Source organism: Lonchura striata, chromosome 31, assembly GCF_050655825.1.
Source record: "Lonchura striata isolate lonStrDom1 chromosome 31, ASM5065582v1, whole genome shotgun sequence".
In the NCBI taxonomy this organism is placed as follows: domain Eukaryota; kingdom Metazoa; phylum Chordata; class Aves; order Passeriformes; family Estrildidae; genus Lonchura; species Lonchura striata.
The window spans coordinates 4731600-4758431 of NC_140733.1; the positions used below are offsets into that span (position 1 = coordinate 4731600).

The window sequence follows — 26832 nt, forward strand, 5'->3', positions numbered from 1 at the left end:
GCGGCGCGGCCACGTGACCGGAAGTCCGCTCTGGCCGGGCGTCTCGCTGCTCCGGGCGGCCGCGGGGCTCGGAGGGGATTTGGAGGATTTTTGGGGGATTTGGGCGGTTTTGGGGGTCCCGGGCGGTTTTGGGGACCCTTCGCTCCCCCCTTCGGCTCCCCCCGGAGCGGCGCCGCCGCCGCGGGCGCGCCCCGCCATGGCGCAGGGCCGGGGGGTGAACAGCCTGCGCTTCAACCAGGACCAGAGTGAGTGGGGGCCGGAGCCCCGAACCCCAAAACCGAACCCCGAAACCGAACCCCCATAACCATAAACTCCCGAACCCCTGAAACTCCGGAACCCCAAAACCCGAACCCCCGAACCCCAGAACCTCCTTTGGCCCCCCCAGCGCTCCCACGACACCCCCAAAACCACTCAGCCCCTCCTGAAATGCCCCAAATGCCCCCTGGGGACCCCCAAATTACCCCTGAACCCACCCAGGGACCCCCAAATTACCCCTGAACCCACCCAGGGACCCCCAAATTACCCCTGAACCCGCCCAGGGACCCCCAAACCCCCCTCGTGCCACTCACCCAGGTGCCCTCCAAATCGCCCCGTGCCCCCAAAACCTCCCCGTGCCCCCCAATGCCCCCCGTGCCCCCAATGCCCCCCATTCCCCCGTGCCCCCCAATGCCCCCCGTGCCCCCCGTGCCCCCAATGCCCCCCAATGCCCCCCGTGCCCCCCCAATGCCCCCCAATGCCCCCCGTGCCCCTAATGCCCCCCGTGCCCCCCCAGGCTGTTTCTGCGTGGCCATGGACTCGGGGGTTCGGATCTTCAACGTGGAGCCGCTGATGGAGAAAGGGCACCTGGGTGAGGGGCGGGGGGGCACGGGGGGCACGGGGGGGTTTGGGGGGCACCTGGGTGAGGGGTGGGGGGGCACGGGGGGTTTGGGGGGCACGAGGAGGGCACGGGGGGCACCTGGGTGAGGGGTCGGGGGGCACGGGGGGGTTTGGGGGGCACCTGGGTGAGGGGTGGGGGGGCACGGGGGGCACCTGGGGGGGTTTGGGGGGCACAGGGGGGTTTGGGGGGCACCTGGATGACGGGCACGGGGGGCACGGGGGCATGGGGGGCACCTGGGGGCATGGGGGGCACCTGGGTCAGGGGCTGGATTTGGGGGATCCCCCCGGCCTGGGGTTCACGGGGGTGTTTTGGGGCTCCCCGGGGTTTGGGGTCTCAGGGAGTTTTGGGGTTCCCCTGGGGGGTTTTGGGGTTCCCCGGGGGTTTTGGGGTTCACAGGGGGGGTTTGGGGGTCTTTAGGGGCAGAGAAGGGCCCAGGGCAGGAATTTTGGGGTCCCCCAGGGCTGCGAGGGGGGTGCGGCATTTTTGGGGGGTTCCTCAGCCGGGGGGGGTGGTTTTTGGGGGGGTCCCTAATCTGAGGAGGGGGTTTTGGGGTTCCCCGGGCTGTGGGGCAGGGGGGGGGCTCAGGTTTGGGGGACCCCTGAAGCTTTCGGGGTGTCTCTGCTACTCCAGGGTGCCACTCGATTTTTGGGGGGGGGTCTCCCAGCTTGGGGGGGTCCCCAAATTTGTGGCCCCACCTCGATGTGGCGGGGATGGGCGGCGCCGGGCCGGGGGCGTCCCTCGGGTTTGGGGGTTCGCGGGGGTTTGGGGGCGCCCCCCGCCCCGGGGGGTGCCTCCGGTGATTTCGGGGTGCCCCCGGTGATTTCGGGGCGCCCCCGGTGATTTCGGGGCGCCCCCGGTGATTTCGGGGCGCAGACGCGGAGCAGGTGGGCAGCGTGGCGCTGGTGGAGATGCTGCACCGCTCCAACCTGCTCGCCATCGTGGGCGGCGGCAGCCACCCCAAATTCCCCGAGGCCTCAGGTGCGCCCCAAAACCGGGGGGTCCCCAAATTCCCTGGGGGGGTCCCCAAAACCGGGGGGGCCAAATTCCCTGGGGGAGTCCCCAAAACCGGGGGGGAAAATTACCAGGGGGGGTCCCCAAATTCCCTGGGGGGCCCTGAAACCGGAGGGCACAAATTCCCTGGAGGGGTCCTCAAATTCCCTGGGGGGTCCCCAAAACTGGAGGGGTCCTCAAATTCCCTGGGGGGGTCCCCAAATTCCCTGGGGGGTCCCCAAAACTGGAGGGGTCCTCAAATTCCCTGGGGGGGCACAAATGCCCTGGGGGGTCCCCAAAGCCGGGGGGGAAATTACCGGGGGGTCCCCAAATTCTATGGGGGGGTCCCCAAAACTGGGGTAGTCTCCCAAACTGGGGGGCACAAATTTCCTGGGGGACCCTGAAACCGAGGGGACCAAATTCCCTGGGGGATCCCCAAAACCTGGGGAGCCAAATTTCCGGGGGGGTCCCCAAATTCCCTGGGGGATCCCCAAAACCGGGGGGGGCACAAATTCCCTGAGGGATCCCCCAAAACCGGGGGGTCCCCAATTCCGGGGTGTCCCCAGTGCTGGGGTGTCCCTGTCCTCAATATTGGGGTGTCCCCCTGACCCGGGGGTGTCCCCAGTGCCGCTGTCCCTGTCCCCAGTTTTGGGGTGTCCCGTTTCAGGGTGTCCCCAATTTCGGTGTGTCCCCAATTCTGGGGTGTCCTAGTTTCCGGGTGTCCCATTTTGGGGTGTCCCATTTTGGGGTGTCTCAATTTTGGGGTATTCGTTTTGGGGTGTCCCATTATCAGGGTGTCCCGTTTAGGGGTGTTCCATTCCGGGGTGCCCATTTTGGGGAATCCCCAATTTCGGGGTATCCCCGATTTCGGGGTGCCCATTTCAGGTACCTGGTTTTGTGGTGCCCATTTTGGGATATCCCAAATTTTGGGGTATCCCCGATTTCGGGGTTTCCATTCCGGGGTTCCCATTTTGGGGTGCCCATTTTGGGGTGCCCATCTCGGTGTGCCCATTCCGGGGTGCCAGTTCGGGGTTCCCATCTCGGGGTGCCCATTTCGGGGTGCCCATCTCGGGGTGCCCAATTTCGGGGTGCCCATTTTGGGGTTCCCATTTTGGGGTTCCCAATTTCGGGGTGCCCATTCCGGGTGCCATTTTTGGGGTGTCCAATTTTGGGGTTCCCATTTTGGGGTTCCCAATTTCGGGGTGCCCATTCCGGGTGCCATTTTCGGGGTGCCCATCTCGGGGTGCCCATCTCGGGGTGCCATTTTCGGGGTGCCCATTCCGGGTGCCATTTTCGGGGTGCCCCCGTGCCCGCAGTGCTGATCTGGGACGACGCCCGCGAGGGGAAGGAGAAGCTCGTGCTGGAGTTCAGCTTCCCCCGGCCCGTGCTGGCCGTGCGCATGCGGCACGACCGGTGAGAACTGGGCAAACTGGGACGGACTGGGGGGACTGGGGGAGACTGGGGGGACTGGGAGGGAACTGGGAGGGACTGGGACGGACTGGGAGGGAACTGGGAGGGACTGGGGGGACTGGGATGGGCAAACTGGGACGGACTGGGGGGACTGGGAGGGACTGGGAGAGGGACTGGGAGGCACTGGTTTAACTGGGATGTACTGGTTTAACTGGTTGAACTGGTTTGACTGGGATCCCCTCCCCAGGCTGGTGGTGGCCCTGCAGAGCCGCCTCTATGTGTTCTGTACTGGTTGTACTGGGATGTACTGGTTTAACTGGTTGAACTGGTTGAACTGGGATGTCCTGGTTGTCCTCAGGCTGGTGGTGGCCCTCCAGAGCCGCGTCTGTGTGTTCTGTACTGGGAGCACTGGTTGAACTGGGATGCACTGGTTTAACTGGGATGCACTGGGATGTACTGGTTTAACTGGGATGTCCTGGTTGAACTGGTTTAACTGGGATGCACTGGTTTAACTGGGATGTACTGGTTTAACTGGGATGTACTGGGATGTCCTGGTTGAACTGGTTAAACTGGGATGTACTGGTTGAACTGGTTTGACTGGGATGCACTGGTTTAACTGGGATGCACTGGGATGTACTGGTTGAACTGGTTTAACTGGGATGTACTGGTTTAACTGGTTTAACTGGGATCCCAGGCTGGTGGTGGCCCTCCAGAGCCGCCTCTACGTCTTCTCCTTCCCCCACCGCCCCACGAAGCTCTTCGAGTTCGACACCCGCGACAACCCCAAAGGTGGGAACCCCAAAATCCCGGGAACCCCAAAAACCCCCCCCCAAAACCCCCGGGAACCCCAAAAACCCCCCAAAAATCCCCGGGAACCCCAAAAACCCCAGGAACCCCGAAACCCCAAAAACCCCGGGAACCCCAAAAATCCTGAGGGTGATTGTGGGGTGCCCCGGGTGATTTTGGGGGGATTTGGGGGTGATTGATTTTGGGGCGATTGTGTGGTGACTTTGGGGTGATTGATTTTGGGGGTGATCTTGGGTGGTTTTGGGGTGTTTTGGGGGTATTTTTGGGTGATTTGGGGTGTTTTAGGTGATTTTGGGGTGATTTTGGGTGGTTTTGGGGTGATTTTGGGTGATTTGGGGTGATTTGGGGTGATTTTGGGTGATTTGGGGTGGTTTTGGGTGATTTGGGGTGATTTTGGGTGGTTTTGGGGTGATTTGGGGTGATTTGGGGTGATTTTGGGTGATTTGGGGTGATTTGGGGTGTTTTTGGGGTGATTTTGGGTGTTTTTGGGGTGATTTTGGGTGTTTTAGGTGATTTTGGGGTGTTTTTGGGGTGATTTTGGGTGATTTTGGGGTGATTTGGGGTGATTTTGGGTGGTTTTGGGGTGATTTGGGGTGATTTTGGGTGTTTTTGGGGTGATTTGGGGTGATTTTGGGTGTTTTAGGTGATTTTGGGGTGTGTTGGGGGTGATTTGGGGTGATTTTGGGTGTTTTTGGGGTGATTTTGGGTGTTTTAGGTGTTTTTGGGGTGATTTTGGGTGTTTTTGGGGTGATTTTGGGTGTTTTTTGGGTGATTTGGGGTGATTTGGGGTGATTTTGGGTGGTTTTGGGGTGATTTTGGGTGGTTTTGGGGTGATTTTGGGGTGATTTGGGGTGATTTTGGGGTGATTTTGGGTGTTTTTGGGGTGATTTGGGGTGATTTGGGGTGATTTTGGGTGGTTTTGGGGTGATTTTGGGTGTTTTTGGGGTGATTTGGGGTGATTTTGGGTGGTTTTGGGCGTCCCTCCGCAGGGATCGTGGATCTCTGTCCCAGTTTGGAACGAGCCCTGCTGGTGTTCCCGGGGCACAAATGCGGCAGCCTGCAGCTGGTGGTGAGCCAAACTGGGAGCACTGGGAGCAAACTGGGAGCACTGGGAGGGAACTGGGAGCACTGGGAGCAAACTGGGAGCAAACTGGGAGCACTGGGAGCACTGGGAGCCAACTGGGAGCCAAACTGGGAGCAAACTGGGAGCAAACTGGGAGCAAACTGGGAGCACTGGGAGGGAACTGGGAGCACTGGGAGCAAACTGGGAGCCAAACTGGGAGCACTGGGAGCAAACTGGGAGGGAACTGGGAGGGAACTGGGAGCACTGGGAGGGAACTGGGAGCACTGGGAGGGAACTGGGAGCACTGGGAGCAAACTGGGAGCACTGGGAGCCAAACTGGGAGCAAACTGGGAGCACTGGGAGGGAACTGGGAGCAAACTGGGAGCCAAACTGGGAGCACTGGGAGCAAACTGGGAGCACTGGGAGGGAACTGGGAGCACTGGGAGGGAACTGGGAGCCAAACTGGGAGCACTGGGAGGGAACTGGGAATGTACTGGTCTGTACAGGTCCATACTGGTCTGTACTGGCTTATACTGGCCCGTACTGGTTTACACTGGTCTGTACTGGTCCATACTGGTTTACACTGGCCCATACTGGTTTACACTGGTTTATATTGGTTTATACTGGTCTATATTGATTTACACTGGTCCATACTGGTTCCCAGGACCTGGGCGCGGCACAGCCCGGCTCCTTGTTGGCGCCATGGACCATACTGGTCCATACTGGTTTATACTGATCTATATTGGTTTATACTGGTCTGTACTGGTCCATACCAGTCCGTACTGGTTTACACTGGTCCGTACTGGTCCCCTGCAGGACCTGGGCGCGGCACAGCCCGGCTCCTCGTCGGTGCCGGTACACACCAGTCCGTACTGGTCCATACTGGTTTATACTGATCTATATTGGTTTATACTGATCTATATTGGTTAATACTGGTCCATACTGGTTTACACTGGTCCATACTGGTCTAACCGGTCCCCCGCAGGACCTGGGCGCGGCGCAGCCCGGCTCCTCGTCGGCGCCATGGACCATACTGGTCCATACTGGTCTATACTGATCTATACTGGTTTATACTGGTCTGTATTGATTTACACTGGTCCGTACTGGTCCATACTGGTCCATACTGGTCTAACCGGTGCCCCGCAGGACCTGGGCGCGGCGCAGCCCGGCTCCTCGTCGGCGCCCGTGGCCATCAGCGCGCACCAGAGCGAGGTGGGCTGCGCGGCGCTGAGCGCGCCCGGGACGCTGCTGGCGTCGGCCTCGCGCCGCGGGACCCTGATCCGCCTCTTCTGCACCCAGAGCCGCGCGCGGCTGCTGGAGCTGCGCCGCGGCACCGACCCCGCCACGCTCTACTGGTGCCACTGGGACTGGGAAACTGGGATTGGGGAACTGGGAATGGGGCTGGGAGTGGGACTGGGACTGGGACTGGGGAACTGGGACTGGGACTGACCCCGCCACGCTCTACTGGTGCCACTGGGACTGGGACTGGGACTGGGGAACTGGGAATGGGGAACTGGGACTGGGGAACTGGGACTGGGACTGGGGAACTGGGACTGGAACTGGGACCGACCCCGCCACGCTCTACTGGTGCCACTGGGACTGGGACTGGGACTGGGGAACTGGGAATGGGGAACTGGGACTGGGGAACTGGGACTGGGACTGGGGAACTGGGACTGGAACTGGGACCGACCCCGCCACGCTCTACTGGTGCCACTGGGACTGGGACTGGGACTGGGGAACTGGGAATGGGGCTGGGAATGGGGAACTGGGACTGGGACCGACCCCGCCACGCTCTACTGGTGCCACTGGGACTGGGAAACTGGGATTGGGAGTGGGAATGGGAACTGGGACCGACCCCGCCACGCTCTACTGGTGCCACTGGGACTGGGGCTGGGAGTGGGACTGGGGAAACTGGGACTGGGACTGGGGAACTGGGGCTGGGACTGGGGAACTGGGACTGGGACTGACCCCGCCACGCTCTACTGGTGGGACTGGGACTGGGAAACTGGGAACTGGGAGTGGGACTGGGGAAAATGGGACTGGGAACTGGGATTGCGGACTGGGAGTGGGGAACTGGGACTGGGACTGGGAGTGGGAGTGGGACTGGGACCAACCCCGCCACGCTCTACTGGTGGGACTGGGACTGGGACTGGGACTGGGACTGGGGAACTGGAACTGGGACTGGGGACTGGGAGTGGGACTGGAAGTGGGACTGGGAACTGGGAGTGGGGACTGGGACTGGGGACTGGGAGTGGGACTGGGAACTGGGGGGACTGGGACTGGGACTGGGGAAGTGGGACTGGGAACTGGGACTGGGGACTGGGACTGGGGACTGGGAGTGGGACTGGGAACTGGGGGGACTGGGACTGGAAACTGGGACTGGGAACTGGGGCTGGGGAACTGGGACTGGAAACTGGGACTGGGAACTGGGGCTGGGACTGGAGAACTGGCACTGGGGAGCACTGGGGGAACTGGAGGCGGATCTGAGCACTGGGGGAGTCCTGGCCTGCTTTTGGGGTGCCCCCAGGCCTGACGGGTTTTTGGGGTGCCCCCAGCCCTGACGGGTTTTTGGGGTGCCCCCAGCCCTGACGGGTTCTTTGGGAGGTTTTGGGGTGCCCCCAGCCCTGACGGGGTTCTTTGGGAGGTTTTGGGGTGCCCCCAGCCCTGATGGGTTTTTTGGGGTGCCCCCAGCCCTGACGGGTTTTTGGGGTGCCCCCAGCCTGGCCTTCAGCCCCGACTGCTCCTTCCTGTGCGCGGCCAGCGACAAAGGCACCGGCCACGTCTTCGCCCTGCGGGACACGCGGCTCAACCGGCGCTCGGCGTGAGTGGGGGGCGGGGGGTCCCCGAAATGCCCCGGGACCCCCGAGCCCCCCTGAACCCCCCTGTGCCCCCTGTGCCCCCTGTGCCCCCAGGCTGGCGCGGGTGGGGAAGGTGGGGCCGGTGCTGGGCCCCTACGTGGAGTCCCAGTGGTCCCTGGCCAGCTTCGCCATCCCGGCCGAGGCGCCCGGGGTCTGCGCCTTCGGCAGGGCCGGCCGCAGCCCCAGCTCCGTCATCGGTGAGCGCCCCCAAAATATCCCAAATGTACCCTAAAATGTCCTGGAGGGTGCCTCCAAAATATCCCAAACGTACCCCAAAATACCCCTGAGAGAGCCCCCGAAATATCCCAAACGTACCCCAAAATATCCCTGAGAGACCCCCGAAATATCCCAAACGTACCCCAAAATGTCCCTGAGAGAGCCCTGAAATATCCCAAATGTACCCTAAAAAACCCCTGAGAGATCCCCTAAGATATCCCTGAGAGAGCCCCCAGAGTATCCCAAACGTACCCCAAAATGTACCGGAGGGTGCCCCCAAAATATCCCAAACGTACCTCTAATTACCCCTGAGGGACCCCCTAAATACCCCCGAAACAACCCCAGCCCCCACTAGCCCCCCGAAACCCCCTCAGGGCCCCCCTGAACCCCCTCAAATGCCCCCAAATATCCCCCCAAACCCCCGACCCCCCTAAATACCCTCAGGGCCCCCCTAAAGCCCCCCCCAAACCCCCCCAGGGCCCCCCTAAAGCCCCCCAAATCCCCCCTAAACCCCCATAAAACCCCCTGAACAACCCCAGGGCTCCCCGAACCCCTTCAAACTCCCTCAAACCCCCCTTAAACCCTTTCAAATCCCCCCCAAACCCTCTCAAACTCCCCCTAAATCCCCTCGAATCCCCCCCAAACCCCCTCAAATCCCCCCAAACCCTCTCAAGCCCCCCCTAAACCCTCTCAAACTCCCCCTAAACCCCGTCAATTCCCCCCCAAACCCCCTCAAATCCCCCTCAAACCCCCCCCCCAAATCCCCTCAAATTCCCCCCAAACCCCCTCAAGTCCCCCCAAACCCTTTCAAATCCCCCCCAAACCCCCTCAAATCCCCCCCAAACCCCCTCAAATTCCCCCCAAACCCCCTCAAATCCCTCCTAAACCCTCTCAAGCCCCCCCTAAATCCCCTCGAATCCCCCCCAAATCCCCTCAAACTCCCCCTAAACCCCCTCAATTCCCCCCCAAATCCCCTCAAATTCCCCCCAAACCCCCTCAAATCCCCCCTAAACCCCCTCAAGCCCCCGCTGACCCCCCAAAACCCCCCCAAAATCCCCCCCAGCCGTCTGCGTGGACGGCACCTTCCACAAGTACGTGTTCAGCCCCGACGGGAACTGCAACCGCGAGGCCTTCGACGTCTTCCTGGACATCTGCGACGACGACGACTTCTGAGAGCCCCCCAAAACCCCCCGGGACCCCCAAAACCCCCCCCGGGCCGGGGGACCCCCCCCAAAAGCAGCCGGAGCCCCCCAAACCTCGCCCGTGTCTTTATTGGGGTCTCGGCGTAACCGAGGGGGTTTAGAAAAGCTCCAAAAGGGGGGAGGGGGATACAAAATCGGGGTCCCCCCCCGCGTGCCCGGGACCCCCCCTCGTTCTGGGGGGGTGGGGAGTCCCCCCCCGCTGCCCCTCCCCCGCCCCTGGGCCCGGCCCAGCCTTTGGCCCGGGGGGGGTTTGGGGGTCCCGGGGTGCTGGTGATGATGGGGGGGGGTTTGGCACGTGTGTAGCCCTTTAAGAGAGGGGGGAGGGGTGGGGAGGGGCTCACAGGGCGGGGCTGGGGGGGTCCGTGCCGAACTTCAGGCGGTAGATGAAGGTTTTGGTGGGGAGCAGCACCTGGGGGGGATGGGGGGTCAGGCAAGGAACCCCCCCGCACTGCCCAGTGGTTCCTTCCAACCTCCCCTCCCCCGGCAATGGCGCGGCCCGAGGTGGGACCTCGCTCCAGTCCCCCCCCGCCTCTCCCTTCCCAATGGTTCAGCCCAACTTCGACCCCCCCCCCCAGCCCAGTGCCCCCCCCCATTCCCCAGTGGTTCAGCCCAGTGCAACCCCGACCCCCCCCAGCGGTTTAATGGTTCAGCCCGTATCCTCCCCCATTTCCTGATGGTTCACCCCATATCCCCCCATTCCCCATTCCTGATGGTTCAGCCCATATCCCCCCATTCCCCATTTCCTGATGGTTCAGCCCACATCCCCCATTCCCCATGGTTCACCCCATATCCCCCCCATTTCCTGATGGTTCAGCCCACATCCCCCCATTCCCCATTTCCTGATGGTTCACCCCATATCCCCCCCGATTTCCTGATGGTTCAGCCCACATCCCCCCATTCCCCATTTCCTGATGGTTCACCCCATATCCCCCCCCATTTCCTGATGGTTCAGCCCGTATCCCCCCCCATTTCCTGATGGTTCACCCCCCCCCACTCTCAATGGTTTCACCCGCTGTGTCACCCCCTGTCCCCCCCCCGCTCTCACAATGGTTCATTCCCAAAGCCCCCAGACCCCCAAACTCGGGGGGGAGAGCAGGGACCCCCTCAGACCCCCCAAAAATCCCTGACACCCCCAGACCCCCCCGGGAACCCCAGACCCACCTGGTGCCCCCCGTGCCCCCGTGCCCACCGGGTGGGTGACGTAGCCCCCGCAGGGGTCGCACCCCCAGACCCCCAAACCCCCCCAGTGCCCCCAGACCCGCCCGGTGCCCCCTTTATGCCCCCGTGCCCACCGGGTGAGTGACGTAGCCCCCGCAGGGGTTGCACCCCCAGACCCCCATGCCCCCCAAACCCCCCGATGCCCCCAGACCCACCCGGTGCCCCCCTGTGCCCACAGACCCCCCCGTGCCCCCAGACCCACCCAGTGCCCCCCGTGCCCACCGGGTGGGTGACGTAGCCCCCGCAGGGGTAGCACCCCCAGACCCCCAAACCCCCCCGGTACCCCCAGACCCCCCCATGCCCCCAGACCCGCCCGGTGCCCCCCGTGCCCCCTTTATGCCCCCGTGCCCACCGGGTGGGTGACGTAGCCCCCGCAGGGGTAGCACCAGGCCGCCAGGTCGCGCAGGCTCAGTGCCAGGGGGTGCCCCCGCGCCCCCCCGTGTGCCAGCATGTGCCCCCCGGCGTAGCGCCCGCACAGCACCTGCGCACGGGCACGGCGGTTCGGGGGGTTGTGGGGTGGTTTGGGGGGGTTTTGGGGTGTTTTGGGCGTATTTTTGGGCAGTTTTTGGGTATTTTTGGGCAGTTTTTGGGTATTTTTGGGCAGTTTTTGGGTATTTTGGGGTGTTTTGGCCGTACCTGGTGGCAGGTGAGGCACAGCCAGTTCTCATGGTGGGGGGGGGTATTTTGGGGGTGTCTTTGAGGTATTTTTGGGTATTTTTGGGCTGTTTTTGGGGTATTTTTGGGTATTTTTGGGCAGTTTTGGGGTATTTTGGGGCAGTTTTTGGGTATTTTTGGGCAGTTTTGGGGTATTTTGGGTGTTTTGGCCGTACCTGGTGGCAGGTGAGGCACAGCCAGTTCTCATGGGGGGGGGGGTATTTTGGGGGTGTTTTTGGGGTATTTTTGGGTATTTTGGGGCAGTTTTTGGGTATTTTTGGGCAGTTTTTGGGTATTTTTGGGCAGTTTTGGGGTATTTTGGGGTGTTTTTGGCCGTACCTGGTGGCAGGTGAGGCACAGCCAGTTCTCATGCTGGGGGTGGTATTTTGGGGGTGTTTTTGGGGTATTTTGGGGTATTTTGGGGCAGTTTTTGGGTATTTTTGGGCAGTTTTTGGGTATTTTGGGGTGTTTTTGGGGTATTTTTTGGCAGTTTTTGGGTATTTTTGGGCAGTTTTGGGGTATTTTTGGGCAGTTTTGGGGTATTTTGGGTGTTTTGGCCGTACCTGGTGGCAGGTGAGGCACAGCCAGTTCTCGCGCCGGCCCCCGCAGACCCCGCAGGGGGGGGGCAGCAGCTCCCCCAGGGCCCCCCCGGGGGGGGGAGGGGCCACGGCCCCCAGGTGGGGACAGCCCGGGAGGGGCGTGACCGCGAACAGCGCCCCCTGGCGGCGGGGAGGACCGGCCGCATCAGGCCCGGGGGGTCGCAAAACCCCACCCCGAAACCCCCACCCAAATCCCCCACCCAAATCCCCCACCCAAAACCCCCCGCCGAAACCCCCACCCCAAACCCGGCCCCAAAACCCCCCCCCGAAACCCCCACCCCAAAACCCCCACCCAAATCCGCCCCCCCAAAATCCCCACCCCAAACCCGGCCCCAAAACCCCCCAGACCCCTCCCCAAAATCCAAACCCTCTCCAGACCCCTCCCCAACACCCCCCCGATCCCCCCAAAACCCCCCCAGACCCCTCCCCAAACTTTCCCCCAAAGCCCTCAGCCCCCCCTAAACCCCCCAGAATCTCCCCCAAAGCCCCCCCGACCCCTCCAAACCCCTCCCCAAAATCCAAACCCCCCCCCCCAGACCCCTCCCCAGAACCCCCAAGACCCCCTAAACTCCCCCGGAACCCCCAAACCCTCCCCAGACCCCTCCCCAGAACCCCCAAGACCCCCTAGACTCCCCCAGAACCCCCAAAACCCCCCCAGACCCCTCCCCAAACTTTCCCCCAGACCCCCCCAGACCCCCCCGACCCCTCCCCAAATCCACCCCCGCCCCTCCCCCACCTCCTCCAGCTCCTCCTCCTCCTCCCAGCAGGGGGCGCTCGCGCTCGCGGCCGGGGGGGCGGGGCCAGGCCGAGGCTCCGCCCCCGGCCCCGCCTTGGCCCCGCCCCCAGCCCCGCCCCCGAGCTGCAGCGCCCCCAGGCGGCGGGCGGCGCCCGTGACGTCATCGGCGGGGCCCGTGACATCATTGGCGGGGCCGGTGACGTCATCGGGGGCGGCTGTGACGTCATCGCCGCCCTCCCCCTCCTTGGGGGGCTCAACTGTGGGGGAGAGAAGGGAGGGGTTGGGGGGATTTGGGGGGTCCTGGGGGGCCCCGTGGGACTGAGATGAGGCTTGGGGGTCCCGGGGCAGCGTGGGGGGGTCCCGGGAATGGGGGGGGGGGTCCTGGGGGGTCCCAGGAGGGTCCCAGAAGAATCCCAGGATGGTCCCAAGGGGTCCCAAGGGGTCCCGGGTGGTCCCAGAAGAATCCCGGGAGGGTCCCGGGGGGTCCCAGGGGGTCCCAGGAGGGTCCCAGAAGAATCCCAGGATGGTCCCAAGGGGTCCCAAGGGGTCCCGGGTGGTCCCAGGGGGTCCCAGTGGTGCCTTGGGGGTCCTGGGGCAGAGTGGGGGCCCAGGAGGGTCCTGGGAGGTCCCGCGGGGGTCCCAGGGGGTCCCGGGCCAGTTTGAAGGTCCCGTAGGGGTCCCGGGGGGGTCCCGGGGCAGTTTGGGGGTCCCGGGGGGGTTTGGAGGGGTCCCGGGGGGGTTTGGGGGTCCCGGGGGGATTTGGGGAGGGGTCTCACCACGGGGCAGTCACAGGCAGCTCCAGCAGCCCCGCGGCGCCCGAAGGGTGGGGGGTCCCAACGGGGTACCGGGGCAGTGTGGGGGTCCCGGGTGGGTTTCGGGATCCCTGGGAGGTTTGGGGGTCCCGGGGGGGTTTGGGGGTGTCCCGGGGGTATTTGGGGAGGGGTCTCACCGCGGGGCAGCCGCAGGCAGCTCCAGCAGCCCCGCTGGGCCCGCAGGGTCCGGCCCAGCGCCCGCAGCGCCGCGGGCTGGGGGGTCCCGGGGGGCGGCAGCGAGGGGGGGTCCCCCAGCAGGACCCCCAGGCACTGCCCCACCCCCTCGGCCGTCACCGCCAGGTTGTAGCCGCCCTGAGACCCCCGGAGCAGAGACCCCCGGTTAGGGACCCCCCCGGAACAGAGACCCCCGGTTAGGGACCCCCCCAAAGAGAGACCCCCAGAGCAGAGACCCCCGGTTAGGGACCCCCCCCCGGAACAGAGAACCCCCCAAAAACAGAGACCCCAAAAACAGAGACCCCCAGGTTAGAGACCCCCCCAAAACAGAGACCCCCAGGTTAGAGACCCCCCCAAAGAGAGACCCCCGGAGCAGAGACCCCCGGTTAGGGAACCCCCCAAAACAGAGACCCCCCCCCCAAAGAGAGGCCCCCGGGTTAGGGACCCCCCCCAAACAGAGACCCACCCCCAGAAAACAGAGACCCCAAAAACAGAGACACCCCCCCCCCAAACAGAGAGCCCCGGTTTAGGGACCCCCAGGCCCCCAAAAACCCCCCAGGCCCCCCCCAGGACCCCCAAAACCCCCCCAGGCCCCCCCCAGGACCCCCATCCCCCATTTTGGGGACCCCCAGCCCTTTGGGCCCCTCACCTCGAGCAGCAGCACCAGGCGCCCCCCCGCCAGCGCCCCCAGCAGGTGGGTCATGAGGCCGAAGGTTTGGGGGGACACCAGGCACCCCCCCAGGGGGTCCCCCCGGCCCGCGTCGAACCCGGCCGACACCAGCACCAGCTCCGGCCCGAACTGGGGGGCGGCCCGGTCAGGGGGGCCGGGGGACCCCCCGAACCCAGAGCTGACGGGGGGCACGGAGCCCCCAAAGTGACCCTGACCCCCCAAAGTGACCCCCCAAACCGCGGCTCCGAATGGGGGCACGGAGCCCCCAAAGTGACCCCGACCCCCCCAGAGTGACCCCCCCACCCCCACAGATCCAACTGGGGGGCACGGAGCCCCAAAAATGACCCTGACCCCCCAAAGTGACCCCCCAAACCGCGGCTCCGAATGGGGGCACGGAGCCCCAAAAGTGACCCTGACCCCCCAAAAGTGACCCCCCCCCCCCCACGGCTCCAATTTGGGGGCATGGACACCCCCCAAAAGTGACCCTGACCCCCCCAGAGTGACCCCCCCACCCCCACAGATCCAACTGGGGGGCACGGAGCCCCCAAAGTGACCCTGACCCCCCAAAAGTGACCCCCCCCGACCCCCAGCTCCAATTGGGGGCACAGACCCCCCAAAAGTGTCACAGAGCCCCCCCAATGTGACTCCCCCCCCCCACAGTGACCCCGACGCCCCCAGATCCGACTGGGGGGCAGGGACCCCCCAAAAGCGTCACTGAGCCCCCCAAAGCCCGACAAAGAGCCCCAAAAGGGACCCGAAAGGTTCCCCCCCCAAATCACAGACAGAGCCCCCCAAAACACCCTGACACCCCAAAACACCCTGAGCCCCCAAAACACCCTGACACCCCAAAAACACCCTGAGCCCCCCAAAATACCCTGACCCCCCAAAACACCCTGACACCCCAAAAACACCCTGAGCCCCCAAAACACCCTGACACCCCAAAAACACCCTGACACCCCAAAAACACCCTGAGCCCCCCAAAACACCCTGAGCCCCCAAAACACCCTGAGCCCCCCAAAACACCCTGACACCCCAAAAACACCCTGACACCCCAAAAACACCCTGACACCCCAAAAACACCCTGACTCCCCAAAACACCCTGACACCCCAAAAACACCCTGAGCCCCCAAAACACCCTGACCCCCCAAAACACCGTGACACCCCCAAAGTGACCCCAAATAACCCCAAGAAAACCCCAAAATCCCCAAAACACCCCAATAAACCCCAAATAAATCTGAAAATAACCTCAAATAAACCCAAAATATCCCCAAATAAACCCCAAATAATCCCAAAATACCCTGAAATAAACCCCAAAACCCCCCAAATAACCCCAAATAAATCCCAAAAAGCCCCAAAAATCCCCAAATCCTCTCACCTGGTCGGCCACGGGCAGCAGCAGCCGGCTCAGCGCCGTCAGGTACTCGGGGTCCCAAACCCCAAATAACCCCAAAAACCCCCAAAAAAACCCCAAAATAACCCAAATAACCCCAAATAAATCTGAAATAAACTCCAAATAACCTCAAATAAACCTCAAATAAATCTGAAAAATAACTCTAAATAACCCCAAATAACCCCTCAAATAACCCCAAATAGCCCTAAATAAACCCCAAATATCCCAAAATAACCCTCAAATAACCCCAAATAAACCCCCAAAAAACCCGAAAAAACCCCAAATAAACCTAAATAAACCCCAAATTTCCCCCAAAATCCCCAAATCCTCTCACCTGGGCGGCCACGGGCAGCAGCAGCCGGCTCAGCGCCGTCAGGTACTCGGGGTCCCAAACCCCAAATAACCCCAAAAACCCCAAAACAACCCCAAATAACCCCAAATTTCCCCCAAAATCCCCAAATTTCCCCCAAAATCCGCAGTTCCTCTCACCTGGGCGGCCACGGGCAGCAGCAGCCGGCTCAGCGCCGTCAGGTACTCGGGGTCCCCCACGCGGGGCCCCCCCCAGGCCACGTTGAGGGTGAAGCCCCGGCCGGGACCCCGACCCCGGCGCCGCGGGGACCCCCCGGGACCCCCCGGGAAGAAGGAGCCGTCGCCGCGGTGCAGGGACACGTACAGCACGCTGGGCACCCCGAAACGGGACCCGGCACCCCGAAACGTGAGCACGGCACCCCAAAATGGGACCCGGCACCCCGAAACGTGAGCACGGCACCCCGAAACGGGACCCGGCACCCCGAAATGTGAGCACGGCACCCCGAAATGGGACCCGGCACCCCGAAATGGGACCCGGCACCCCGAAACGTGAGCACGGCACCCCGAAATGGGACCCGGCACCCCGAAATGGGACCCGGCACCCCAAAATGAGCCCGGGACCCCGAAACGGGACCCGGCACCCCGAAATGGGACCCGGCACCCTGAAATGGGACCCGGCACCCCGAAACGGGACCCGGCACCCCGAAACGTGAGCACGGCACCCCAAAATGAGCCAGGGACCCCGAAACGTGAGCACGGCACCCCAAAATGGGACCCGGCACCCCAAAATGTGAGCACGGCACCCCAAAATGAGCCAGGGACCCCAAAATGTGAGCACGGCCCCAGGGGACCCCCAAAACTGCCCCAAATCCCCACGGGACCCCAAAAGTGAGCCCGGCACCCCAAAAGTGACCCCGGGGCCCCGAAAGTGAGCCGGGGACCCCAAAATGTGAGCACGGTGCCCCAAAATGAGCCGGGGATCCCGAAAGTGACCCCGGCACCCCAAAAAGTGACCCCAGCCCCATAGGACCCCAAAACTGCCCCAAATCCCAGTGGGACCCCAAAAACTGCCCCAAATCCCCTTGGGACCCCCAAACCCCCCCCAGAGACCCCCAAACCCCCCCTGTGCACCCCCAAACCCCCCTGGGCACCCCAAAATCCCCCCAGAGCCCCCCAAAACCCCCAAACCCCCTCTGGGTGCCCCCAAACCCCCCACGGGAACCCCCAAACCCTCCCCAGAGACCCCCATACACCCCCTGGGGACCCCCAAACCCCCCATGGGAACCCCCAAACCCTCCCTGTGCACCCCCAAACCCCCTTGGGCACCCCGAAATCCCCCCAGAGCCCCCCCAGCCCCCTGCCCACCTGGGGTCCTCCTCGAAGATCTCCTGGGTGCCGTTGCCGTGGTGAATGTCCCAGTCCAGGATCAGCACCCTGCGCACAGCAGCGGGATTGGGGGGCACGGGGGGTTTGGGGGGCTCTGGGGGGGCCCGGGGGGGGTTTGGGGGTCTCTGACAGGGTTTGGGGGCGCTCAGGGGGGTTTGGGGGTGCCCGGGGGGGGTTTGGGGGTCCCCATGGGGGATTTGGGGGTGCCCAGAGGGGTTTGGGGGTGCTATGGGGGGGTTTGGGGGTCCCCAGCCCCCGTTACTCCGTACATGAGGGGGGTCCCCCAGCCCCGTTCCCGGGGGTCCCCCCGTTCCCGTCCCCTCCTCCCCCGGTGCCGGTACCGGAGCGGGCGCCCCGCCAGGCGCTGCCCGTCCCGTTCCCGTTCCCGTTCCCGTTCCCGTTCCCATTCCATTCCCATTCCCATTCCCATTCCCGTTCCCGTTCCCATTCCCGTTCCCGTTCCCATTCCCGTTCCCATTCCCATTCCCATTCCCGTTCCCCCCCGGTGCCGGTACCGGAGCGGGCGCCCCGCCAGGCGCTGCCCGTCCCGTTCCCGTTCCCATTCCCGTTCCCATTCCCGTTCCCATTCCCGTTCCCATTCCCGTTCCCATTCCCGTCCCCATTCCCGTTCCTATTCCCGTTCCCGTTCCCGTTCCCGTTCCCATTCCCATTCCCATTCCCGTTCCCATTCCCGTTCCTATTCCCGTTCCCGTTCCCGTTCCCGTCCCCATTCCCGTTCCCATTCCCGTTCCCGTTCCCGGTACCGGAGCGGGCGCCCCGCCAGGCGCTGCCCGTCCCGCGCCGCCACGGCCGCGTTGTTGAAGAGGCAGAAGCCGCCGGCGGAGCCGCGCCGGGCGTGGTGCCCGGGGGGACGGAGCACGGCCAGCGCCGAGCGCACCTGCGGCACCGGGACCGGGCACCGGGTCAGGGCACGGGCACCGGGCACCGGGACCCCCGGGCACCGGGTCAGGGCACCGCGGGACCCCACTGGGAACTCCTGAACTTCCCCCGTGCCCCCCATGCCCCCCTTCACCCTCCATGCCCCCGTTTACCTCCCGTGGCCCCCTGCCCCCTTTACCCCCCATGCCCCCCAACGCCCCCCACACCCCCAATGTCCCCCGTGCCCCCCAATGCCCCCCGTGCCCCCCGTGCCCCCCGTGCCCCCCAATGTCCCCCGTGCCCCCCAATGCCCCCCGTGCCCCCCGTGCCCCCCAATGTCCCCCGTGCCCCCCAATGCCCCCCGTGCCCCTGTGCCCCCCGTGCCCCCCAATGTCCCCCGTGCCCCCCAATGTCCCCCAATGCCCCCCAATGCCCCCGTGCCCCCCGTGCCCCCCATGCCCCCCAATGCCCCCGTGCCCCCCGTGCCCCCCATGCCCCCCAATGTCCCCCGTGCCCCCCCAATGCCCCCCAATGTCCCCCGTGCCCCCAATGCCCCCCACACCCCCCGTGCCCCCCAATGTCCCCCACACCCCCCGTGCCCCCCGTGCCCCCCACACCCCCCGTGCCCCCGTGCCCACCTTGCCCCCGAGCACGGCCCTCACGGCGGCGCAGGCTCCCCCCGCGGCCAGGCGGGCGCAGCCGAAGGAGCGCGGGCACAGGAAAACGCTGCGGTAGCGCTGCGCCAGAGCCCGCAGCGCCCGCGGCGACAGCAGCGGGCAGCGGGACAGAGCCCGCACGTGGGCGCGCCTGGCACCCCAAAAACAGCGATGTCACCCCAAAAACTGACAGGGAACCCCAAAACTGCCGGGGGGAACCCCAAAACTGCCACAATCCCAAACCCAGCGGGCAGCGGGACAGAGCCCGCACGTGGGCGCGCCTGGCAGCCCAAAAACAGCGATGTCACCCCAAAAACTGACAGGGAACCCCAAAAACTGACAGGGAACCCCAAATACTGACAGGGAACCCCAAAACTGCCACAATCCCAAACCCAGCGGGCAGCAGGACAGAGCCCGCACGTGGGCGCGCCTGGCAGCCCAAAAACACGGCTGTCACCCCAAAAACTGACAGGGAACCCCAAATACTGACAGGGAACCCCAAAACTGCCGGGGGGAACCCTAAACTCCCCCAGGACCCCCAAGACCCCCCCATGTGCCCCCCAGCACCCCCAGGACCCCCAATGTCCCCCCAGAACCCCCCCCCGGACACACAGGACACCCCAGGGCCCCCCATTCCCCCTCAGGACTCCCCAAGACCCCCCATAAGTCCCCCAGGACCCCCAGTGTCCCCCTAGGACCCTCCCAGAACTCCCCAGGACCCCCCAATGTCCCCCCTGAACCCCCCCAGGACCCTTGAAGATGCCCTCAGTACCCCAAATGTCCCCCCAAGACCCCTCCCAAGTTCCTCCAAGACCCCCCCAGCACCCCCAGGACCCCCAACGTCCCCCCAGAAACCCCCCCCGGACCCACAGGACACCCCAGGGCCCCCATTCACCCTCAGGACTCCCCAAGACCCTCCCAGGACCCTTAAAGATGCCCCAGGACCCCCCAGTGTCCCCCCCAGACCCCCTCAAGACCCTCCCAGGACTCCACCAGACCCTCCAAGACCCCCCCAAGACCCCCCATGACCCCCCCATGTGCCCCCCAGCACCCCCAGGACCCCCAATGTCCCCCCAGAACCCCCCAGCACCCCCCGGGACCCTTGAAGATGCCCCCAGGACCCCCCTAGGACCCCCCATGTGCCCCCCAGCACCCCCGAGGACCCTTGAAGATGCCCCCAGGACCCCCAATGTCCCTCCAGGAGCCCTCCTCGTCCCCACAGATCCCCCAAGATCCCCCAATGTCCCCCCAGACCCCCTCAAGACCCTCCCAGTTCCCCCCCAGGACCCCCAATCTCCCCTCAGGACCCCCCAATTCCCTCCCAGTGCCCCCCAGTGCCCGCAGCTCCCCTGCCCTCACGTGTGGCACGCCCGCAGCTGGCGGAGGCTGGCGGGCCGGGCGGGCAGGGGGAGGCAGCGCTGGGAGAGCCCCAACTCCTGCAGGCGCTGCAGCACGCGGGGCAGGCGCTGCGGGGCCTCGGGGTGCTGGCTGGAAACACCAAAATACCCCAAAATCACCCCAAAATCACCCCAAAACCATCCACAAAATAACACCGAAATAACACTGAAATCACCCCCAAAATATCCCCAAAAACACCCCCGGGGCAGGCGCTGCGAGGCCTCGGGGTGCTGGCTGGAAACACCAAAATCACCCAAAATCACCCTAAAATCATCCACAAAATAACTCCGAAATAACACCGAAATATCCCCAAAATATCCCCAAGAACACCCCAAAATCACCCCAAAATCATCCACAAAATAACACCGAAATAACACTGAAATCACCCCTAAAATATCCCCAAAAACACCCCCGGGGCAGGCGCTGTGAGGCCTCGGGGTGCTGGCTGGAAACACCAAAATCACCCAAAAACATCCCCAAAATAACCCCTAAAATCAACCCAAAACCACCCCCAAAATAACCCCTAAAATCATCCCAAAATAACCCCCAAAATCAACCCAAAATCACCCCAAAATCGCCCCAAAATAACCCCAAAAACCATCCCAAAACCACCCCCAAAATAACCCCTAAAATAACCCAAAATCACCCCAAAATCGCCCCAAAAACCATCCCAAAATTACCCCAAAATAACACCGAAATCGCCCCCAAAATCACCCTAAAACCACCCCACAAATTACCCCAAAATCACCCCAAAATAACCCCAAAAACCATCCCAAAATTACCCCAAAATCACCCCAAAATCCCCCTCAGGACGGTGTCCCAGCCCCTCCCTGACCTGCCCCAGGTGTCCCAGGGGGTTTTGGGGTGTCCCAGAGTTTTCGGGGTGCCTCCCACCTGTCCCAGGTGTCCCAGAGTTTCTGGGGTACCCCGGAGTTTTGGGTGCCCCTCACCTGTCCCAGGGGTTTTGGGGTGTCCCAGTTTTTGGGGTGCCCCAGTTTCGGGGAGCCCTCACCTGTCCCAGGGGTTTTTGGGGTGTCCCAGGGGGTTTTTGGGGTGTCCCAGTTTTTGGGGTGTCCCAGGAGGTTTTGGGGTGCCCCAGGGGGTTTTTGGGGTGTCCCAAGGGTTTTTGGGGTGCCCCAGTTTTGGGGTGCCCTCACCTGTCCCAGGGGGTTTTTGGGGTGTCCCAGTTTTTGGGGTGCCCCAGTTTCGGGGTGCCCTCACCTGTCCCAGGGGGTTTTTGGGGTGCCCTCACCTGTCCCAGGGGTTTTTGGGGTGTCCCAGGTTCGGGGTGCCCTCACCTGTCCCAGGGGTTTTTGGGGTGCCCTCACCTGTCCCAGGGGGTTTTTGGGGTGCCCCAGTTTCGGGGTGCTCTCACCTGTCCCAGGGGGTTTTTGGGGTGCCCTCACCTGTCCCAGGGGTTTTTGGGGTGCCCCAGTTTCGGGGTGCCCTCACCTGTCCCAGGGGTTTTTGGGGTGTCCCAGTTTTTGGGGTGCCCCAGTTTCGGGGTGCCCTCACCTGTCCCAGGGGTTTTTGGGGTGTCCCAGTTTCGGGAAGCCCTCACCTGTCCCAGGGGTTTTGGGGTGCCCCAGTTTTTGGGGTGCCCCAGTTTCGGGGTGCCCTCACCTGTCCCAGGGGTTTTTGGGGTGCCCCAGTTTCGGGGTGCTCTCACCTGTCCCAGGGGGTTTTTGGGGTGCCCTCACCTGTCCCAGGGGTTGCGGTGCTCCTCCATGCGGGGGTCGTACACCAGCCCCACCCGGGCTGGGCGGGGGGGCCCCGGGGGGGGCTCGGGGGGGCTCCCCTCCCCCCCTCCTCTTCCTCCCCCTCCTCATCTTCCTCTTCGTTCCCTTCCGCCTCCTCTTCCTCGGCCTCTTCCTCCTCCTCATCTTCCTCTTCCTTCCCTTCCGCCTCCTCTTCCTCCTCCTCCTCCTCCTCTCCCTCCATCTCTGGGTTGGGGAGGGGCTCCTCAGGGGGGGCCCCCCAAAAATTCGGCCCCACCCAACTCTGGGGGGCTCCCCGAGACCATTCCGGGGGCCTGAGGGGCTTCTGGGGGGTCTGGGGGCGGTTTTGGGGTGACTGGGGGGGATTTTGGGGCAGGTTTGGTGTGACAGGGGTGGTTTTGGGGGGCGATTTTGGGGTGTCCAGAGAGGTTTGGGGGTTTTTGGGAGCAGTTTTGGGGTGACTTGGGGGGCTATTCTAGGGGGACGGTTTTGGGGTGACTGAGGGTGGTTTGGGGGTGTCTGGGGGGTTTTTGGGGGGCGGTTTTGGGGTGACTTGGGGGGGATTTTGGGGTTGGTTTTGGGGTGACTTTTGGGGATTTTGGGGTTGAGAGAACCCAAGATGGCGGCGAGCCAAGATGGCGCCCTAGCAACCGAGCGGACTCCTTAGCAACGGGGCCTAGCGCGCCCCCCGAAGCCTGTGCACCCTTTTTGGGGGGCTCAGAGCGCTCTCCCCCGTGGGATTTCGGGGTTCCCCCCCGGGATTTCGGGGCTCCCCCTCACCGAAGCTCTGCAGGCAGCCCCAGAAGCGCTGGTGCACGCTCAGGGTGCGGGCGATGCTGGCCAGGCCGCTGGGGAAGGTCGAGATTTTGGGGGTCTGGGGGCACCCCAAAACTGCCCCCCCTGAGCTCCCAACCCCCCAGAACCCCCAAAATCCCCTCCAGCCCCCCCGACACCCCCAGGCCCCCAAACCCCCCAACACCCCAAAACCCCCCAGAGCCCCCCATCCCCCCCAGCCCCCCAAAATCCTCCCCTGGGGCCCCCCAAAATCCTCCCCTCTGCTCCCCCAAAATCCTCCTCTGTGCCCCCACAAAATCCTCCCCTTTGCCCCCCAAAATCCTCCCTTTTGACCCCCCCAGCCTCCCAAAATCCTCCCTGTGCCCCCCCAGCCCCCCCAAAATCTTCCCCTGTGCCCCCCCAAAACCCTCCCCTGTGCCCCCCCAGCCCCCCCCAAATCCTCCCCTCTGACCCCCCAAAATCCTCCCCTCTGACCCCCCAAAATCCTCCCCCGTGCCCCCCAAAATCCTCACCCGGGGGTGGGGGTGAGGGGCCCGGGGGGGTCCCCAGGGTCCCCCAGCAGCGTCCTCAGCACAGCCCCCAAACCCCCCGAGGACACCCCAAAATCCGGGCCCCCCTGTGGAGAGGGGGGGTCAGGGGGAGCCACATGGCCCCCCAAAAACAAACAGCCCCCCCCAAAAAAACAGCCCCCCAAAAAGAAACAGCCCCCCCAAAAACAGCCCCAAAAACAGGCCCAAAAACAGCCTCTATAGGCCCTGTACCCTACATCCCCTATATCCCCTATAGCCCCCCCACCCCCACAGCCCCCATACCATTTATAGCCCCTATACATCCTCTATATATTCCCCACACCCCCATATCCCCTATATATGCCCCATATATACCCTATACATCCCCTATATATCCCCCACATCCCCTATATATCCCCTATACCTCCCATATCTTCTATGTATCTTCCATATCCCCTATATATCCCCTATACATCCCCTGTATATGCCCCATATCCCCATATCCCCTATATATCCCCCATGTACCCCCTATATATCCCCTATATATCCCCTATACCCGCACATCCCCTATATATATATCCCCCATATATCCCCTATATATCCCCCATACATCCCCCATATATCCCCCATACCCCTCTCCCCACCATACCCCCGAGGTTCCCCATACATCCCCATACATCCCCTATACTGCCCCGTTCCCATCTCTCCCCTGTGTAACTCCTGCATCGCCCATTGCCCCGTATCCTCTCCACCCCCTATGGATCCCCTATAGCCCCCACACACCCTATGGATGCCCTATAGATCCCCTACGTCATCTATATCCCCCATACATCCGCTCTAGCCCACGCACCCCTCTAGCCCCTATAGATCCCCTATGGATCCCCCATAGATCCCCTATAGATCCCCCATATCCCTCACACTGCTCTATCTGCTAGAGGTCCCCCATAGATCCCCTAGAGATTCCCTATAGATCCCCTATGGATCGCCTCTATAACCCCCACAGATCCCCTACATATCCCCCACAGATCCCCTATAGATGCCCTATGGATCCCCTATAGATCCCCCACAGATTCCCTATGGATCCCCTATGGATCCCCCACAGATTCCCTATGGATCCCCTATGGATCCCCCATAGATCCCCTATGGATCGCCACTATAACCCCCACAGATCCCCTACATATCCCCCACAGATCCCCTATAGATCCCCTATAGATCCCCCACAGATTCCCTATGGATCCCCCACAGAACCCCCACAGATTCCCTATGGATCCCCTATGGATCCCCTATAGATGCCCTATGGATCCCCTATGGATCCCCTATGGATCCCCCATAGATTCCCTACAGATCCCCCACAGATCCCCTATGGATCCCCTATGGATCCCCTATGGATCCCCTATGGATCCCCCATAGATTCCCTACAGATCCCCCACAGATCCCCTATGGATCCCCTATGGATCCCCTATGGATCCCCTATGGATCCCCCATAGATCCCCCACAGATCCCCTATGGATGCCCTATGGATCCCCTATGGATCCCCTATAGATCCCCCACAGATCCCCTATGGATCCCCTATGGATCCCCTATGGATCCCTCACCTCCAGCAGCACCAGGAGCCGCCCCCGGCCCAGGGCCGAGAGGAGATGGGTGAGGAGAGAGAGCGCGGGTGGGGAGGGGCAGCCCTGGGGGGGAGAACCTATGGAGAACCTATAGAGAACCTATAGAGACCCCACAGACACCCCATAGCGACCATAGAGACCCCATAGACCCCATAGAGAACCCATAGAGACCCCATAGACCCCATAGAGCCCATAGACCGCATAGACCTCATAGAGACCATAGAGACCCCATAGAGACCCCACAGAGACCATAGACCTCATAGAGACCATAGAGACCCCATAGACCCCATAGACCCCATAGACACCCCATAGACCCCATAGAGACCCCATAGACCCCATAGAGACCCCATAGACCCCATAGACCCCATAGAGACCCCATAGACCCCATAGACCCCATAGTGACCCCATAGAGACCATAGACCCCATAGAGACCCCATAGAGACCCCATAGACCCCATAGACCCCATAGACCCCATAGACCCCATAGAGACCCCATAGACCCCATAGAGACCCCATAGACCCCATAGACCCCATAGACCCCATAGAGACCCCATAGACCCCATAGAGACCCCATAGACCCCATAGACCCCATAGACCCCATAGAGACCCCATAGACCCCATAGAGACCCCATAGACCCCATAGAGACCCCATAGACCCCACAGACCCCATAGAGACCCCATGGACCCCATAGAGACCCCATAGACCCCATAGAGACCCCATAGAGACCATAGAGACCCCATAGACCCCACAGAGACCATAGACCCCATAGACCCCATAGAGACCCCATAGAGACCCCATAGACCCCATAGAGACCCCACAGAGACCCCACAAACCCCCCCAGCCCCCCCCGTACCCCCAAATCCTCCAGCGAGGCCTCGACCAGGACGAGCTGGGGCTGGAACTGGGGGGACAGTGTGTGGTCAGGGGGGGACCCCAAAACCTCACAGGGACCCCAAACCCACACAGGGACCCCAAAACCTCACAGGGACCCCAAACCCACACAGGGACCCCAAAACTCACAGGGACCCCAAAACATCACAGGGACCCCAAAACATCACAGGGACCCCAAACCCACACAGGGATCCCAAAAACTCCCATGGACCCCAAAACATTACAGGGATCCCAAATACTCACAGGGACCCCAAAACTCACTGGGACCCCAAAAACTCACAGGGACCCCAAAACATCACAGGGACCCCAAAACCAGAGCCCCAAAATCACATAGGGAGCCCAAAACCTCATAGAGACCCCAAACCCACACAGGGACCCCAAAACCAGAGACCCCAAACTCCCTGAAACCCCCGGTGACCTCAAACCCAAACCCCAAACCCCCCTGGTGACCCCAAACCCCCGGTGACCCCAAACCCCCCAGTGACCCCAGTCCCCCCCGTGACCCCAAACCCCCCAGTGACCCCAAACTCCAAATCCCCCGGTGACCCCAAACCCCCCCGATATCCCCAAACCCCCCGGGTGTCCCCAAACCCCAAACCCCCCGGTGTCCCCAAACCCCCCGGGTGTCCCCAAACCCCAAACCCCCCGGTGTCCCCAATCCCCCCCGGTGACCCCAATCCCCCCGGTGTCCCCAAACCCCCCGGTGTCCCCAATCCCCCTGGTGTCCCCAAACCCCCCAGTGTCCCCAAACCCCCCGGTGTCCCCAGAACCCCCCCGGTGTCCCCAAACCCCCCGGTGTCCCCAATCCCCCTGGTGTCCCCAAACCCCCCAGTGTCCCCAAACCCCCCGGTGTCCCCAGAACCCCCCCGGTGTCCCCAAACCCCCCGGTGTCCCCAATCCCCCTGGTGTCCCCAAACCCCCCAGTGTCCCCAAACCCCCCGGTGTCCCCAGAACCCCCCCGGTGTCCCCAAACCCCCCGGTGTCCCCAATCCCCCCGGT

The 26832-nt window shown here is 63.2% G+C and overlaps 3 protein-coding genes across 12 annotated transcripts in view; 1 reads left to right on the forward strand and 2 right to left on the reverse strand.

Moving 5' to 3' along the window:
• WDR45 (WD repeat domain 45) lies at positions 1-9546 on the forward strand. 2 transcript variants are annotated; one of them, XM_085563789.1, is made up of 10 exons: positions 1-245; positions 773-847; positions 1751-1855; positions 3184-3280; positions 3972-4066; positions 5074-5153; positions 6294-6502; positions 7867-7968; positions 8060-8202; positions 9285-9476. In XM_085563789.1, the coding sequence occupies exons 1-10, from the start codon at positions 197-199 to the stop codon at positions 9392-9394; spliced, it is 1065 nt and encodes a 354-aa protein (XP_085419915.1). In that variant the 5' UTR covers positions 1-196; the 3' UTR covers positions 9395-9476. The 2 variants fall into 2 exon arrangements, with proteins under 2 accessions (XP_085419915.1, XP_085419916.1); XM_085563790.1 differs by lacking the exon at positions 6294-6502 and having other exon boundaries at positions 17-245; positions 9285-9546.
• LOC144247916 (protein deacetylase HDAC6-like) lies at positions 9475-22128 on the reverse strand. Of its 2 annotated transcripts, XM_085563771.1 has the most exons (12): positions 22005-22128; positions 20266-20394; positions 18889-19057; positions 18136-18269; positions 17351-17419; positions 16166-16355; positions 14266-14415; positions 13580-13754; positions 12631-12887; positions 11859-12014; positions 10994-11122; positions 9475-9832 (listed from the first exon to the last, which is right to left on the reverse strand). In XM_085563771.1, the coding sequence occupies exons 1-12, from the start codon at positions 22031-22033 to the stop codon at positions 9761-9763; spliced, it is 1659 nt and encodes a 552-aa protein (XP_085419897.1). In that variant the 5' UTR covers positions 22034-22128; the 3' UTR covers positions 9475-9760. The 2 variants fall into 2 exon arrangements, with proteins under 2 accessions (XP_085419897.1, XP_085419898.1); XM_085563772.1 differs by lacking the exons at positions 16166-16355; positions 18136-18269.
• Positions 22108-26832, reverse strand: part of LOC144247936 (protein deacetylase HDAC6-like) — a 14906-nt gene continuing 10181 nt past the window's right edge. Inside the window, exons 13-17 of one of the 8 annotated variants that reach the window (XM_085563815.1) lie at positions 25796-25843; positions 24922-25030; positions 23330-23433; positions 22803-22870; positions 22108-22247 (exon numbers count right to left, since the gene is read on the reverse strand). In XM_085563815.1, coding sequence (XP_085419941.1) covers positions 22184-22247; positions 22803-22870; positions 23330-23433; positions 24922-25030; positions 25796-25843 — 393 coding nt within the window. In that variant the 3' untranslated portion in view covers positions 22108-22183. The remainder of the gene's footprint in view (positions 22248-22802; positions 22871-23329; positions 23434-24921; positions 25031-25795; positions 25844-26832) is intronic. The other 7 variants (XR_014950568.1, XM_085563820.1, XM_085563817.1 and 4 more) reach the window with 7 other exon arrangements.

Coding starts and splice junctions, on each gene's coding strand:
- WDR45 (XM_085563789.1), top strand. CDS start 197: ATGGCGCAGGGCCGGGGGGTGAACAGCCTGCGCTTCAACCAGGACCAG. Junction 1,856..3,183: donor CAAATTCCCCGAGGCCTCAG/GTGCGCCCCAAA, acceptor CCGTGCCCGCAG/TGCTGATCTGGGACGACGCC. Junction 5,154..6,293: donor GCGGCAGCCTGCAGCTGGTG/GTGAGCCAAACT, acceptor GGTGCCCCGCAG/GACCTGGGCGCGGCGCAGCC.
- LOC144247916 (XM_085563771.1), bottom strand. CDS start 22,033: ATGGAGGAGCACCGCAACCCCTGGGACAG. Junction 19,058..20,265: donor CAGCTGCGGGCGTGCCACAC/GTGAGGGCAGGG, acceptor TTGGGGTGCCAG/GCGCGCCCACGTGCGGGCTC. Junction 17,420..18,135: donor CTGGCGGGGCGCCCGCTCCG/GTACCGGGAACG, acceptor TGCTGTGCGCAG/GGTGCTGATCCTGGACTGGG.